The sequence below is a fragment of the Lutjanus erythropterus genome, chromosome 2 (genome assembly GCF_056507025.1).
Source record: "Lutjanus erythropterus isolate fLutEry1 chromosome 2, fLutEry1.hap2, whole genome shotgun sequence".
Lineage (NCBI taxonomy): Eukaryota > Metazoa > Chordata > Actinopteri > Lutjaniformes > Lutjanidae > Lutjanus > Lutjanus erythropterus.
In genome coordinates this window covers 837,138-849,622 of record NC_139318.1, presented here as the reverse complement: position 1 = coordinate 849,622, position 12,485 = coordinate 837,138, and the positions used below count along the sequence as shown (strand labels likewise).

The 12,485-nt window shown below is 39.1% G+C and overlaps 1 protein-coding gene and 1 long non-coding RNA gene across 2 annotated transcripts in view; one reads left to right on the top strand and one right to left on the bottom strand.

Moving 5' to 3' along the window:
* LOC146330985 (dihydropyridine-sensitive L-type skeletal muscle calcium channel subunit alpha-1-like) overlaps positions 1-12,485 on the top strand; it is a 137,089-nt gene that overhangs the window by 24,926 nt on the left and 99,678 nt on the right. Inside the window, exons 6-10 of the mRNA XM_084725882.1 lie at positions 1,820-2,025; positions 7,982-8,085; positions 8,181-8,326; positions 8,874-8,955; positions 11,344-11,504. Coding sequence (XP_084582008.1) covers positions 1,820-2,025; positions 7,982-8,085; positions 8,181-8,326; positions 8,874-8,955; positions 11,344-11,504 — 699 coding nt within the window. The remainder of the gene's footprint in view (positions 1-1,819; positions 2,026-7,981; positions 8,086-8,180; positions 8,327-8,873; positions 8,956-11,343; positions 11,505-12,485) is intronic.
* LOC146330990 (uncharacterized) lies at positions 4,558-6,704 on the bottom strand. The gene is made up of 3 exons (XR_014771375.1): positions 6,329-6,704; positions 5,245-5,389; positions 4,558-5,048 (listed from the first exon to the last, which is right to left on the bottom strand). It is a non-coding gene; the product is annotated as an uncharacterized LOC146330990 (long non-coding RNA).

Genomic DNA, 12,485 nt, shown 5'->3' with positions numbered 1-12,485 from the left:
TGGTTGCCATCACACCACTGCACAAATTTTTCTATTTCGCAGAAATAGGCTGATTGGTTTGCACCTTTTAACAGTAAACTGAGGATAGCTGTGTCGTCTGAAAATTTAAAAACAAAGTTCCCAGAGTGGCTGTTTGTGCATTCATTTGTGTACAGTGTAAAAAGGACAGGAGAGCTGACACAACCCTGTGGGGCTCCTGTACTGATGGATCTGGGCTCAGAAAGGATGTTGTTGACTCTGACCTGCTGACTTCGATTGTTTAAAAAAGAGAAATACCATTTAATCAAAAAAGGGCTGACACTCATCTGCTTCAGTTTTTGAATGAGAAGATGAGGCTGCAGTGAATTAAAAGCTGAACTAAAATCAACAAATAAAATCCGTGCATAGGCTTGGGGGTCTTCCAAGTGCTTAACAGTGAGGTGGGTGATGCTGTTAATGGCATCATCCGTACCCCTGCCCTGCCTGTAAGCAAACTGGAGTGGGTCAAGTGACGAGTTGACCTCTGCCTTCAGCAGAGACATGTATTTTTCAAAGCATTTCATAACAATTGAAGTCAAGGCCACAGGTCTGAAATCACTGTTCTCAGATGGACAGGGTTTCTTAGCAACTGGAATTATGACAGAGATAGCAGGTACAGTGTGTAAATTCACAGACTGATGGAAAATGGGACACCACGCTGGGCTGAGTTCTTCTGCACATGCCTTTAAGAGCAGTGCAGAGATACCATCTGGGCCAGTGAATTTTTTAGTACACACATGTTTAAAAATTGACTGAATCCTGGGTGCCCCTATAGCTCAGTCGGTAGGGCGTGCGCACCATGTATTGAGGCTGTTAGTCCTCTGCAGTGGCTGCTGGTTCAAATCCCACCTGCAGCCCATTTGCTGCGTGTCATCCCCTGTCTCTTCTCCCCCCTTTCCTGTCATACCTTCAGCTGTCACTGTCATTAAAGGCAAAAATGCCCCAAAAATAACCTTTAAAAAAAAATTTACTGAATCCTGTGTGGGTCAACAATCCCAAAGCATGGATCAATTGAAATAGTATCCAATGCACCGTTACATTCCTCAGAAAAATCAAATTTTTCAAACCTGAGAAAAAAATCATTTAGTTCATTTGCTTTCCTCAGATCATCATCAGTAATGAGGCGCTTCTTGGTTGTGTTCATGTTAGTTATTGCCTTCATAGAGTCCCACAGCTTTTTAGAGTCCATTGTCATAAAATTCTGCTCTAATATATCCTTATGATGCTTCTCGGCATCTCTCACATCTGGTTGAGCTCCCTTTGTACTTCTTTCACCCCTGCTCTGTCATTATTCTTAAAAGCTATGTTTTTCCTGTTAATACAGTCCTTCACACTTTTTGTTATGTAAGGCTTATTGTTGGGATAAACTATAATGTCCTTTTTGGTGACCACACCGTCCACTCAAGACATGCCAATGCACGATATGCAAAACGACATATACACATATAATGGAATTGTATAAACATAGTAGAAAATGTGTACGAACATGCTGTCTCAAGATTAATAAATAAGCTTCATGTTAGCTTACACATAGAAAACTGATCCCATCCCAATCAGTTCCAATCACAGTGTAGTTCAGACAAGGTCATTGGAGAAATACAGAGCACTGAGCTGGGATTTGTACTTTGTGTTAGCCAATCCCGTGTTGGCACTGGGAGGGAAAAAGTCAGATAGGTGCATCCCTAAGTAAAGCTTCCATGTGTGCAATATTTTTGGTACTGCTGAACTTCACAGAGCTTTGTATTCTCCCACACAAATGCACACACTTTTGAACCTAACCATTACCCTCTCCTGTCCTCAGACATTATTGCTACAGTGGAAAATGAGAAGCCAGCTCCATGTGCCCAAGCAGGGAACGGCCGCCGTTGTACCATCAATGGCACAGAGTGTCGAGCTGGTTGGCCAGGTCCAAACCATGGAATCACCCACTTTGACAACCTGGGCTTTTCCATGCTGACTGTCTACCAGTGTATTACCACACAAGGGTGGACCGATGTCCTGTACTGGGTAAGGTCTTAATGTAAATGCAAAGTGGTTCACCCTAAGTAATTGAGTCAAACATTTTTGAAGTTATGGGCAGCTGTGGCTCAGTAGGTAGAGCAGCAGATGTCTACTAATTGGAAGATTGGCAGTTTGATCCCTGGCTCCCCTGCGTCTTCATGTACAAGTATTCAAAGGCAAGATACTAAACCCCAAATAGCTCCTGAAGTCAAAGACATCGGCGTGTGATAGTTAAAAGCAGAGGCACCTTGCAAGGCTGCCTCTGCAATTAGTGTATGAATGTGTGTGTGAATATGTCATGTAGTCTAAAAGGGCTTTGAGTGGTCGAAAGACTAGAAGGGCACGATACAAATGCAGGTCCATTTACCAAGTTCAGTGTTTCCCCTAGCTTTTTTGTTTTGGGGGGGGGGGGGGGCTGGGCTAGAATGAGCATGGTCCGTTGTTGTCAAAGGACCCCATTACCATGATTACAGAGCATTTGGAACTGAATAAACAGTTAACACTTATTTGTGTTCACATTTTTTATTTGAGCAATGGAACACTGTTTTCATTCATTTATTCATTCATTTACTTATTTATGCATCTATCCATCCATCCATCAGGCGCAGCATTATGGTCCTAACGGGTCTGGGCCCACCTACTTCTACAACTGACCCACCTTAAATGACTGGGAGAACATATATTTACTTAATTTTATTTTTAATTATTAAATATTATGCCCCTTTCTGATAAGTTTTTATAAGTCTCAGGGGTCCTCAAAACATGCTTTTGAAGTTTGTTTCATAATATATACCCCTCTATTTCAGCCTCTCTCAAAACGAGCTGTTTCTGTGCCTGTTGCTTTAAATGCAAATGAGCTGTGACTAGTCGCGCCCCTCTCTGGAGGTGGGCGTGGCTTGAATTAGCCGGTCCTGGCTGCTATGTTCATGCTGAACGCCATGACGGACATGGCTGCTGTCAGACGCGGTAGATTTTAAACATCTAATTTTGATCCAGAATGTGATCCAGAGGAGGCTCCTGCAGAAGTTCAAACACTGTCTGAATGGTAAGTCTACAACTTTGTGTGTCTTGATACTTTACAGTTAGTCGATGTGTGTGTTGGTACAACGTTAAAATGTAACTAGCTCGGTAGCTAATGCTAACTGTAACTTACTCCGCTTGTTCATTATTGAGGGAAATTTTGGCGAATAAGTGACATTAGTTAACCGTCATGCCTCCGGTGAGACACATTAGTACTCTGTGGACAAAGGACCTCTACAAGTGTTACAGGTGTCCCAATTACTGACATATTTTGACGATTGCTGACAATAAATTATCTTTGTTTTACAATATTCTCTCCAGAGATGACTATCAAAATAGTCCTTTCTGTAGCCACATTTTTTAAAATCATAATACTGAACTTGTTTTAGTATATATAAAATTTTTCTGTCTGTCTGTATAATTTATTATCATTTTATCATCAGTTTTCAGAAGTCAAGGCTGTGTGCAGTGCTTTGTAAACTACACTGTGCTGTCTCCACATAATGTGCAACAATTTACCTGTTCCAATATTATGTATTTGAAATTTGCCAAAGCTTCCTGCTCATCCATCACAGCTTGTCTAATGTCTTTCATGTTTGAATTTCATAGGCCTTATATTTTGTTGAAATATTTACATTTTTCTAAATTTTGTGGATATGCTCACAACAAATCTTAATGAAAAATTATTATAAAAAATATATTTTACAATCAATATTTTGCGTCATTTATTTATATTGTTATTATTATACTCTGTGCAATAATAATTCAGTAGTGCAATGCAAGGACTACACTGGCATCAGAACTACATAATTTATTTATATGAGCATTTAAATCAAGCAATGCTCTTATTATAATACATGTATCCTATTACACTTGTCCCCATCTTCAGCATACTGTTTTACACTAGTATGTGTACCACTACTGTATATATTGTTGTACATCACTTACATACAAATGCATATGTTTACATATTCTTACACGTCTTAGTTTTTTTCTACTGTTGTATTTAGTTTAATTCACAACGCACATGTTAACTAATATTTTATTTTTATTTCTTAAAAGCTTTATCTTAATTTCTATATTCTATATGCTTATATGTACATACTTATATTCTAGTCTTCCTTGAATGGGTTTAACTGTAACACTACCAATTTCTCTCCTGGGATCGATAAAGTATATCTGATTCTGATTGTGATAAGTCATTGTATATTGAGCAGGATAATGTACAGTGAGCAGGTCAGAATTGTAAAATAAACCTCTTCAGGATGAAGTAAGACCCTCTGCTTTGTGTCAGGGTCCTGCATCATCCTGTCAGGGTTTATTTCATACTGACAGAAAAGATTTTCACAATATTGTTAGTTGTATTTATGAAGATAAATATGACAGATTTTTTACAGTTTGCTTTACATTACTTAAAGTGACATAACATTACTGTGTTCACTTAACACCATGAATGGAGAAGCACACCCAAAATAAACAGATACTGTTCATATTAAACATGACTTCACAAGACACAAGTTTTACACATACTGTGAGGCATTTATTGAATCGCATATATCACATCGTATAACATGTCAAATGATGTACCTATCATCCATGACAGTAAACTGAAAGATTCACTGAATCCATTTGAAAAAACAAACAAACTTTGACACATCAAAGATTGATGTTTTTGAGGCTAAACTGTTAACTGGACATCTTTTCCACGTTTCATTTGTTACAGGTATCAGCCTATCAGAGCGTTGTGAGCTGGTGCTGAGGTTTCCTCGTCACTCCTCTTCAAAGCCTGTCTGGTTCTCAGGATTTGCACCATGTTTCCTGATGCCCAGGGCCTCTATGTTGGATTCAGACCTTCTCTTAGTTGAACCAGGACACACAGCTGGCGATGACCTTCTCCTTGTCTGGCTCCTCATACTGTGCACTCAGGTCCTCTGGATCTTCATCCCTGTCTGGCACCGGGTCCAGAAACACTTTCTCAAAGATGGGGTCCATTAAGTTGGCCACATATCCTGTGCAATATTACACCAAGATTTTGTTTAGACTTCAAAAAAGTCAGTGCATTATGTTTATGTGTGTATTTATATAAGCTATTAGTTTTCTATTTTATTTCTCTTTTTTTGTTGAAAGCTTTACAACAACTGTTACAGTGATACAGTAAATACAACATGTACATGACTTAATTTTAGTTACAAATAAAAGACTTACAAAAGATGGGCTCAGTCTTCACTGGTTTTGTTCTGCAGGCTCCTCTCATGGTCTTTGGGAAGTGCACTTTGAAGAGTTGGTCTCCACCAGATATAATGTGTGGTTTGTCAGCAGGTTCACTTGATACATGACAGCCAGGCAGAGTCTGAAAATACAGCAGTACAGAGAAAATCAAAGATGGAAATAATGAACAACTGTAAATATTTTTTACGAATTAAAAGTAACTACAATTTCATTTACCTGCACAGCATTCCAAGAAATGGAAACGCAAAGAGTCTTTCAAATGCTACTGATAATATATGCAATCATACACTGCTATGGGCCTAATATATTTATAATAACAGCTGATGTGTGTGACTTGGTCATTGTTACAATGCCGTTTTTGTGAGTAAAAACTGATAACCCATGTAGTCACATGATTTTATTTAATGTTTTATTAACAGTCGTCATTATGGACGTGTCCCTCTCCTCCCCCTGCATGTCCTGCACCCCATCTGTGTTGTTTGTAATGTAATGTAGGACTACTATTACCGTACTGTTGTCCTTTGGCATCAGTGTTGAAGCACCGTAAAGTCTGAATAGAGGAGGGGGGGGGGGGGTTGAACCGGAGAAATTAAACTTATTTTCTGATTATTTTGGTTCTTACGTTCTAAGCACAAATAAACACAACCACATGCCTGCGCTAATCACAACGCCTGATTTAGTGTGAACACAAGTTTCTCGGCTTGATTTTGCAGCAGGTCGCTACACATTTCAGGTATGAGACAGTTAGCAGCTTGGTGCTAATCTAAGTTAGACAGCAGGCAGAGAAGAGAGGACACGTCCATAACAACAGAGCCGATAACACAAACCCAGCAGCATGAAGTCACACAAAAACTGACATGAAAAACAGTCACCAGCATCCAATTTACTATTCTGTTAACTGGCTTCATATGAGGCTTAACGTTCAGATTATCTTCACTCTCCCTCAACATTATACTCCAGTGTGAGCACACAGTAGATGCTACACATATTAGCCGCGATGCTAACGGCAGGATGAGCGGCTAAATACACAGTAAAGCAGCATAAAGATGATAAAACTTACCGCTGCCATGTCTGCAGTTATGTCACAGTCGATACTGATCCATCCTTGAGCTTCAGTTTTGAAGTAAATCCTCCTTTGTACTGACCGTCGATGAAGAAATAGTCCGAAGTAAAACGGTTAGCGCGCACACACACACAACACTTTACCGGCGTTATGAGGACATTTTACTTAAAAATAAAATTAATAAATTAATCCACTGGGTCTTCTGTGGGTCAGATGACGGGAGTAAATGCAGACATTTGTGCTCGTTCCTGCAGCCAACAACAGAGCACTTGTTGTGCTTTCCTTGTGCCTTCAACATCTCTGTTTGCCTGTGCAGTTTTACCGGAGAAATACATAGCGACCGGGAGGCGGACTCGTAGGTTTTCAGTGGGCGGCACAGACGGAGCGTTTTGGCCTACATTCACTGAAAGGTGGAGCAAGCAAGAGAGGGAGAGAGCAGACTGTTTTCATATCATAGTGATGGGAAGTTCGGCTCTTTTCAGAGAGCCGGCTCTTTTTGCTCAGCTCCCAAAGAAGAGCCGGCTCTTTCGACTCCTGAACGGCTCTTAATTTAGGATTTTTTATAGGCCTTTATTTTACCATAACTTTGCAAAAATTAATGGTTTGTGTGTTGAAAACCCTTTCATATTCAGTGTTTTTATGAGAAGCCTTATAATTGCCTAATTTTGTGCATTTAGTCTGTTACAAAACCATTTTGTTTAACATTTTAATCAAACATTTTAGAGAGAGAGGGGCACTCAGACAGACAGACAGAGAGGGGGGTGCTCCACTGCAAGTTAGAGCGCCAGTTCACCGCTGATATTTTTGCTTGGCGGGGCGAACAGCTGGGGAAACTCCATTTACAATTTTTGTTTGTTTGTTGTTTTTTACCGTAACGGTCACAAATTCTCTCTCCTCCACTCTCTGAGTGCGGGTGGGTGTGTCTGTACCAGTGTATGGGTGTATGCTGTGAGAGAGGAGCAAGGGAGACCCGCCCGTCACAGAGGAGAGGAGAAATGCATTGTAATTAATGTAATGAAACGATAGCAATGTTCGAAATCACAATCTCGAAATTCTCTGAAATCACACAAATTAGAGTTAGCTTTTTTCATTTGATAAAAAGAACAGCTGTTATAGGCCCTTTTAAAATATAAATTAAATAATGGAATAAAAAAAAAAATCTACAATTTGTGTGGGCATCTTGTTGGCAGGGCGGAGGCGTCTGTTGGGAACGGGGCTGTACAAAACAGTTTTACAAAACAAAACAGTTTTCTTTCATCTGAAAAATGAGATTTGTAGGCCTGCAGCACCACAGTAGTTCATTATAATGCTGTTTTCTTACACATTTTTTGCAATTGCCATTAACTGTGCAGCCCTAATATGTATACATGTATATATCTATTTTTATATATAGGTGTCTCCTATCTGCAAGCTCACCACTAGATGTCTCAAAATTCTACCCACTAATCCTTTAAAGCAATTTTGTCTTGCACTTCCATAAAGTTGTAATCAAATTTAAAAATGTTGCAGCCAAAAAAAGATGTGGACTTTTAGTTCTTAATATGTACAGTTATAGTATCATTTTTACTACATTTAAGTTACATCACGTGTTATATGATAAATACAATATATGTATATGACAGAGACAAATAAGTGTGTTTTGTCTGACAGGTAAATGATGCTATAGGAATGGAATGGCCATGGATATATTTCACCACACTCATCCTGGTTGGCTCCTTCTTTGTGCTCAACCTGGTTCTGGGTGTGCTCAGTGGGTAAGAATACTCTAGACCTTACTACTACCCCTCCATTCTTTTCTTTTGCGTAGTCATTTCTCAGTTTCAGATTGGTTGTCTTTTTTCCCCACTAGTGAGTTCACAAAAGAGCGAGAGAAGGCCAAGTCCCGTGGAGAGTTTCAGAAGCTGAGGGAAACCCAGCAGCTGGATGAGGACCTCAAGGGCTACATGGAGTGGATCACTCAGGCTGAAGTCATGGAGAACGACCAGGAGGGTCACGGTAAGACACAGAATGACAACGCTTCATGATTAATGCAGTGGAATTCAAGTGCAACAGAGAAAAAGAAGTGAGGAGGAAAAATATTTTCTGAAAAAGGCACATGGCTAAGCTAGGATGGCAAATTTGTTAATGATGTCATTTTTTTCAATATATTATGCTAATATTTGATTCATTTTTAATGATGTACCAATATTTGTCATCGTCTCTGATAGAATCACACAAGTAATAATGTGCTAATAATTAATTAGTAAAATAAAAACATTGTCAATTGATGGGGGTTTTTTTGTTTGTTTGTTTTTTTGACCAGCTGAGCATTTAAGCCTGGGTCATGAGATCATTTTCAGATCATTTTTTTTTAAACTCACTTGAGGTCGCAGTCTGAAAAATACACCACTCTGCACATTGCAGATGTACATGATATCCACAAATCATCCAGAGCTGCTTTTGCTGACACATTTGGTGACAGATTACCACAGAATGTGTACGCTGAGTACTGATAAGAAGTAGAACTGTACCTGTGACATGTGTGTCTGTGTCTTCTCATCAGGTCTTCTTGCTACGGAAAATGGTGGATCAGAGACTGGAAGTGTCAGCAAAATGGACACAATGCAGCTGATCATCTATTACTAGTGAGTAGTGTGTTTGTCATCTCTACACTGTGGCTTTTTTGGAAGACTAAAGTTTAGCAGAAATTTCTTTTTAGGAAAAATATTAAATAAGGGTATACAAACTCTGCATGTATACTTTTGTGTCATTAAGGGTCAGTTGTGTCAGTGACAAAATTTAAAGTGTCTTCTTTGATCTCATGATTAAAGTGGTAGTTTATTTATCATCAGATATTTTCATTAACATCAACATTTTTAGCTGCTTTTTTATTGTAAATGCTTGTGAGATACTTCAGTGTAGTTTCAATAAATTTAAGGAAGGAATTCCAACAATGTGTGGTAGTGCAGAAAGATTCACTCATGAATTGCACAGTTTATCCTTTCAAATATGTGACATGACAGACTGTGGTGAAAGTATGTATGTAAATGTGAGTCTGCCCTCCATTCTTCAGGTGACCTCCATTTAATTTTGAGATGTGTATTGTACACTAGAAGTTCTCTTGAAAAGAAACAGGGATAACCCATATTTCCTAAAATAAAAGCTGGAAGTCAAATCAATTGGCAACCACTGTAGATGTTTAGTCCCACTTAAATGTCCAGATTTACATATGTCCATGACATCATCTACTTGACCAATCCACATCAGTTTTGAAACTTTGAATAAACACAACAGAGGCAAGCAAAATATTATATGCATAGTTAACCAGTAGTTCATGATTAGTAAACTATTAGCTAACCATTAGTTCATGATTAGTTAACTGTTAGTTAACCATGAGTTCATGATTGGTTAATGTCTTAGCCAACTGTATTTTGCAGGAACTTATATATGTTACAAGCAGAGGTTGCGCTAGACTTTTTCATTGTCTGTCATTTTGACTGACAGGGTCATAAAAATCCCGTCATAATCTATTTTTACCTGTCACTTTAATTTTAAAAATGATAATAATTACATATTCAATAGCATTTAATTTTGATTCATTTTTAATTAATATTCAGTCCGAACAAGCTGAACAGAGAATCCACAGCGTACCTCTTTTATCAGCACCATCATCGTTATTGGGCTTTTTGAAGAAACTTCAGCTGCTGACACTCAGCTGCCGTGACACTAGGTGTGTTGAGATGATCCAGGCCTGCCCAGAATTGATCAGCGGTGATCGCCGCATAGTGCATGCTGGTTACATTTGTGTCCGACTTGATCCCGACTTGCTCTGACGTCATGCACATGTGGGCAACGATAACCTCACGAGATCGAGGCGGCCGCAGTTTGTAGAGCCAGATGCCGCAGCTGCTCTCCACCGACTGCAAACGCCTGGCTGTCACCTGATTGACAAGCTGACAGGCTCTGACTGGCTCTTAATTTTGACAACAAACACCACGTGTTGTATAAAATACTAATTTTCTGTGTAATTGTATATTTAATGCTGGACATATCAGTCTTTTGTTGTGCAATGAAGTTTTAATCTGTCAGCAAGCAGATATTTTGTGTCTGATAATAATAAGGTTTATATATATATATGACTTATCAAAAGAACAGTTTAGTGCTTTACAAGGCAGATAAAAGAACAGATGTTACATGCGTCAAAAGGAGGATCTCTTCTATTTTAACTTCAATCAACGATCAAGAACGCACTTTATTTCTTCAGCTATGAACATGATGTGCAGACTACAGGTAACCTACAGGTGATCTAACAGGATGTTCATGTCTCTTCCTCTACTCTCTCGTAAGTCTGTTGAAAACTGTCCGACTTGACTGCAGCTTTTTCTCTCCACCTCCTGCTGTGGCCGCCTGATCTCGTCTACTCTCCAGGCGAGGTGCAGTTCATCTCGAACAAACCTAATAGCTAATTAATATGCTCACTCGCCACCAAGTGGTCAGGGGTGTGAATTGCAACCTGTCAAAATGACAGATGACCTTCAGATTTTTCCGTCACTGTTTTAAAAAACCAGTCAACGACGGAAAATATTCGGTTAACGCGACCCCTGGTTACAAGATGGCAATACCTACTTTTGAAGTACCCTGCAAGTCACAGAATTTTCCACAACATATTCCTGCAAAACTTTCACAATAAAAGCCCTGTTTAAAAATGAATGGATTCTCTCCACTGGTAACAGTTCCAAGGAACAAATAAGAAAATAAGGCAGCAGCATACATATAGAACAGAGGAATTTAAAAATTTATATAGAAACCTGCTTTAAATAATGGTCTGGACCCTGTCTGTATTTGAGGGGAATAGAAGCCCCAGTCATTATTTGAGGAAATATGGTAGTTGGATTTGTATTTAACTAGAGGTGGAAAGGATGGAAAAGAGGTGGAGGAGGTTATCAAAGTTATTTAAAAGTGTGATATTTGGGCCACTACAAGGACTCACCATCTCTCTTCATTCAGCTGGTCTTTCTTCCCCTTGTATGCAGTAAGCTGGCTCGAAAGTGGAATCGCTGGTTACGCCGTAAATGCAGGGTGTATGTGAAGTCCAGACTGTTCTACTGGTGGGTGATTATGCTCGTCTTCTTCAATACGTTGGCCATCGCAACGGAGCATCACAAACAGTCGGAGAGACTCACAAACTGGCAAGGTTAGAGAATAAATAAATTACATACATTCATGTATTCCATCTTGTGATGAATGTCTGTGTGAACTTCCTGTAGTCACTGCAAACTCATGCTAAGAAAATGTAAGGAGGGGCAGGTGATTGTCTGATGAGTCCATATCTAGCCAGATCGCACTGTCAGGTTGGTTCAGGTTCGGTCCTTGTGAATAATTCATACACACCACATAAGAACAAATCTGTTCATACAAGTAGTTCTTGCGTGAGGCCCAGTATTAGTACCTTAAATCATTCACGATTTCTAACAGAAGAGTTGTATCCACTATTGACCAGTTCTGTTTTGTTTCCACCATGTTTCTGTTCCTCTTGAAAACTTGTCATCTCCCCTCAATGAGGCAGACGTGCACAGAAACAATATATCTTTTCCAATCAGAGTGAAATGATCAAATAATTTTCCTATTGAACAGGTTATCAAAGGTTTACACCAGCCTTAATCAGATTGGTTCCTTCCCTATCCACCTGGTTCAGGCCAGTTTCTTCCAATTCTGATTGGATAATTACTCTGATTATTCATGGATTATTCATAGCTGTGATGATCTGGCCAGGAGAAGGTGGAGATTGGCAGGAACAGGCGAGCTGCTGGATGTAGGGCAGGGGGGAAAATCTGAGGGAATGGCTGAAAGGAGGGACAGAGGCCGAAAAAACAGTCCTTGTATGTTAAATATCAAGGATAAAAATGAGGCATAACCAAAAGTGCATATTTGGTTTTACTGATTTAATTTTCTGGTCGTAGCTACAGGTTGTGAGCATTAATTAATTGTCTGTAGTTACTTGTGTGGAAATCTGAACCATCATGTCATGTTCAATATGTAGATTTTGGTTACGATCGATAACTAATAATAAATTTGTGATTGTAATGAACCAGTGCACTCTTGTTTTCTGTAAAATGTAATGAAAGCAATGTAAATATTTTTAATCAATTTATAAATGTTTATTTGAAATTTTCTC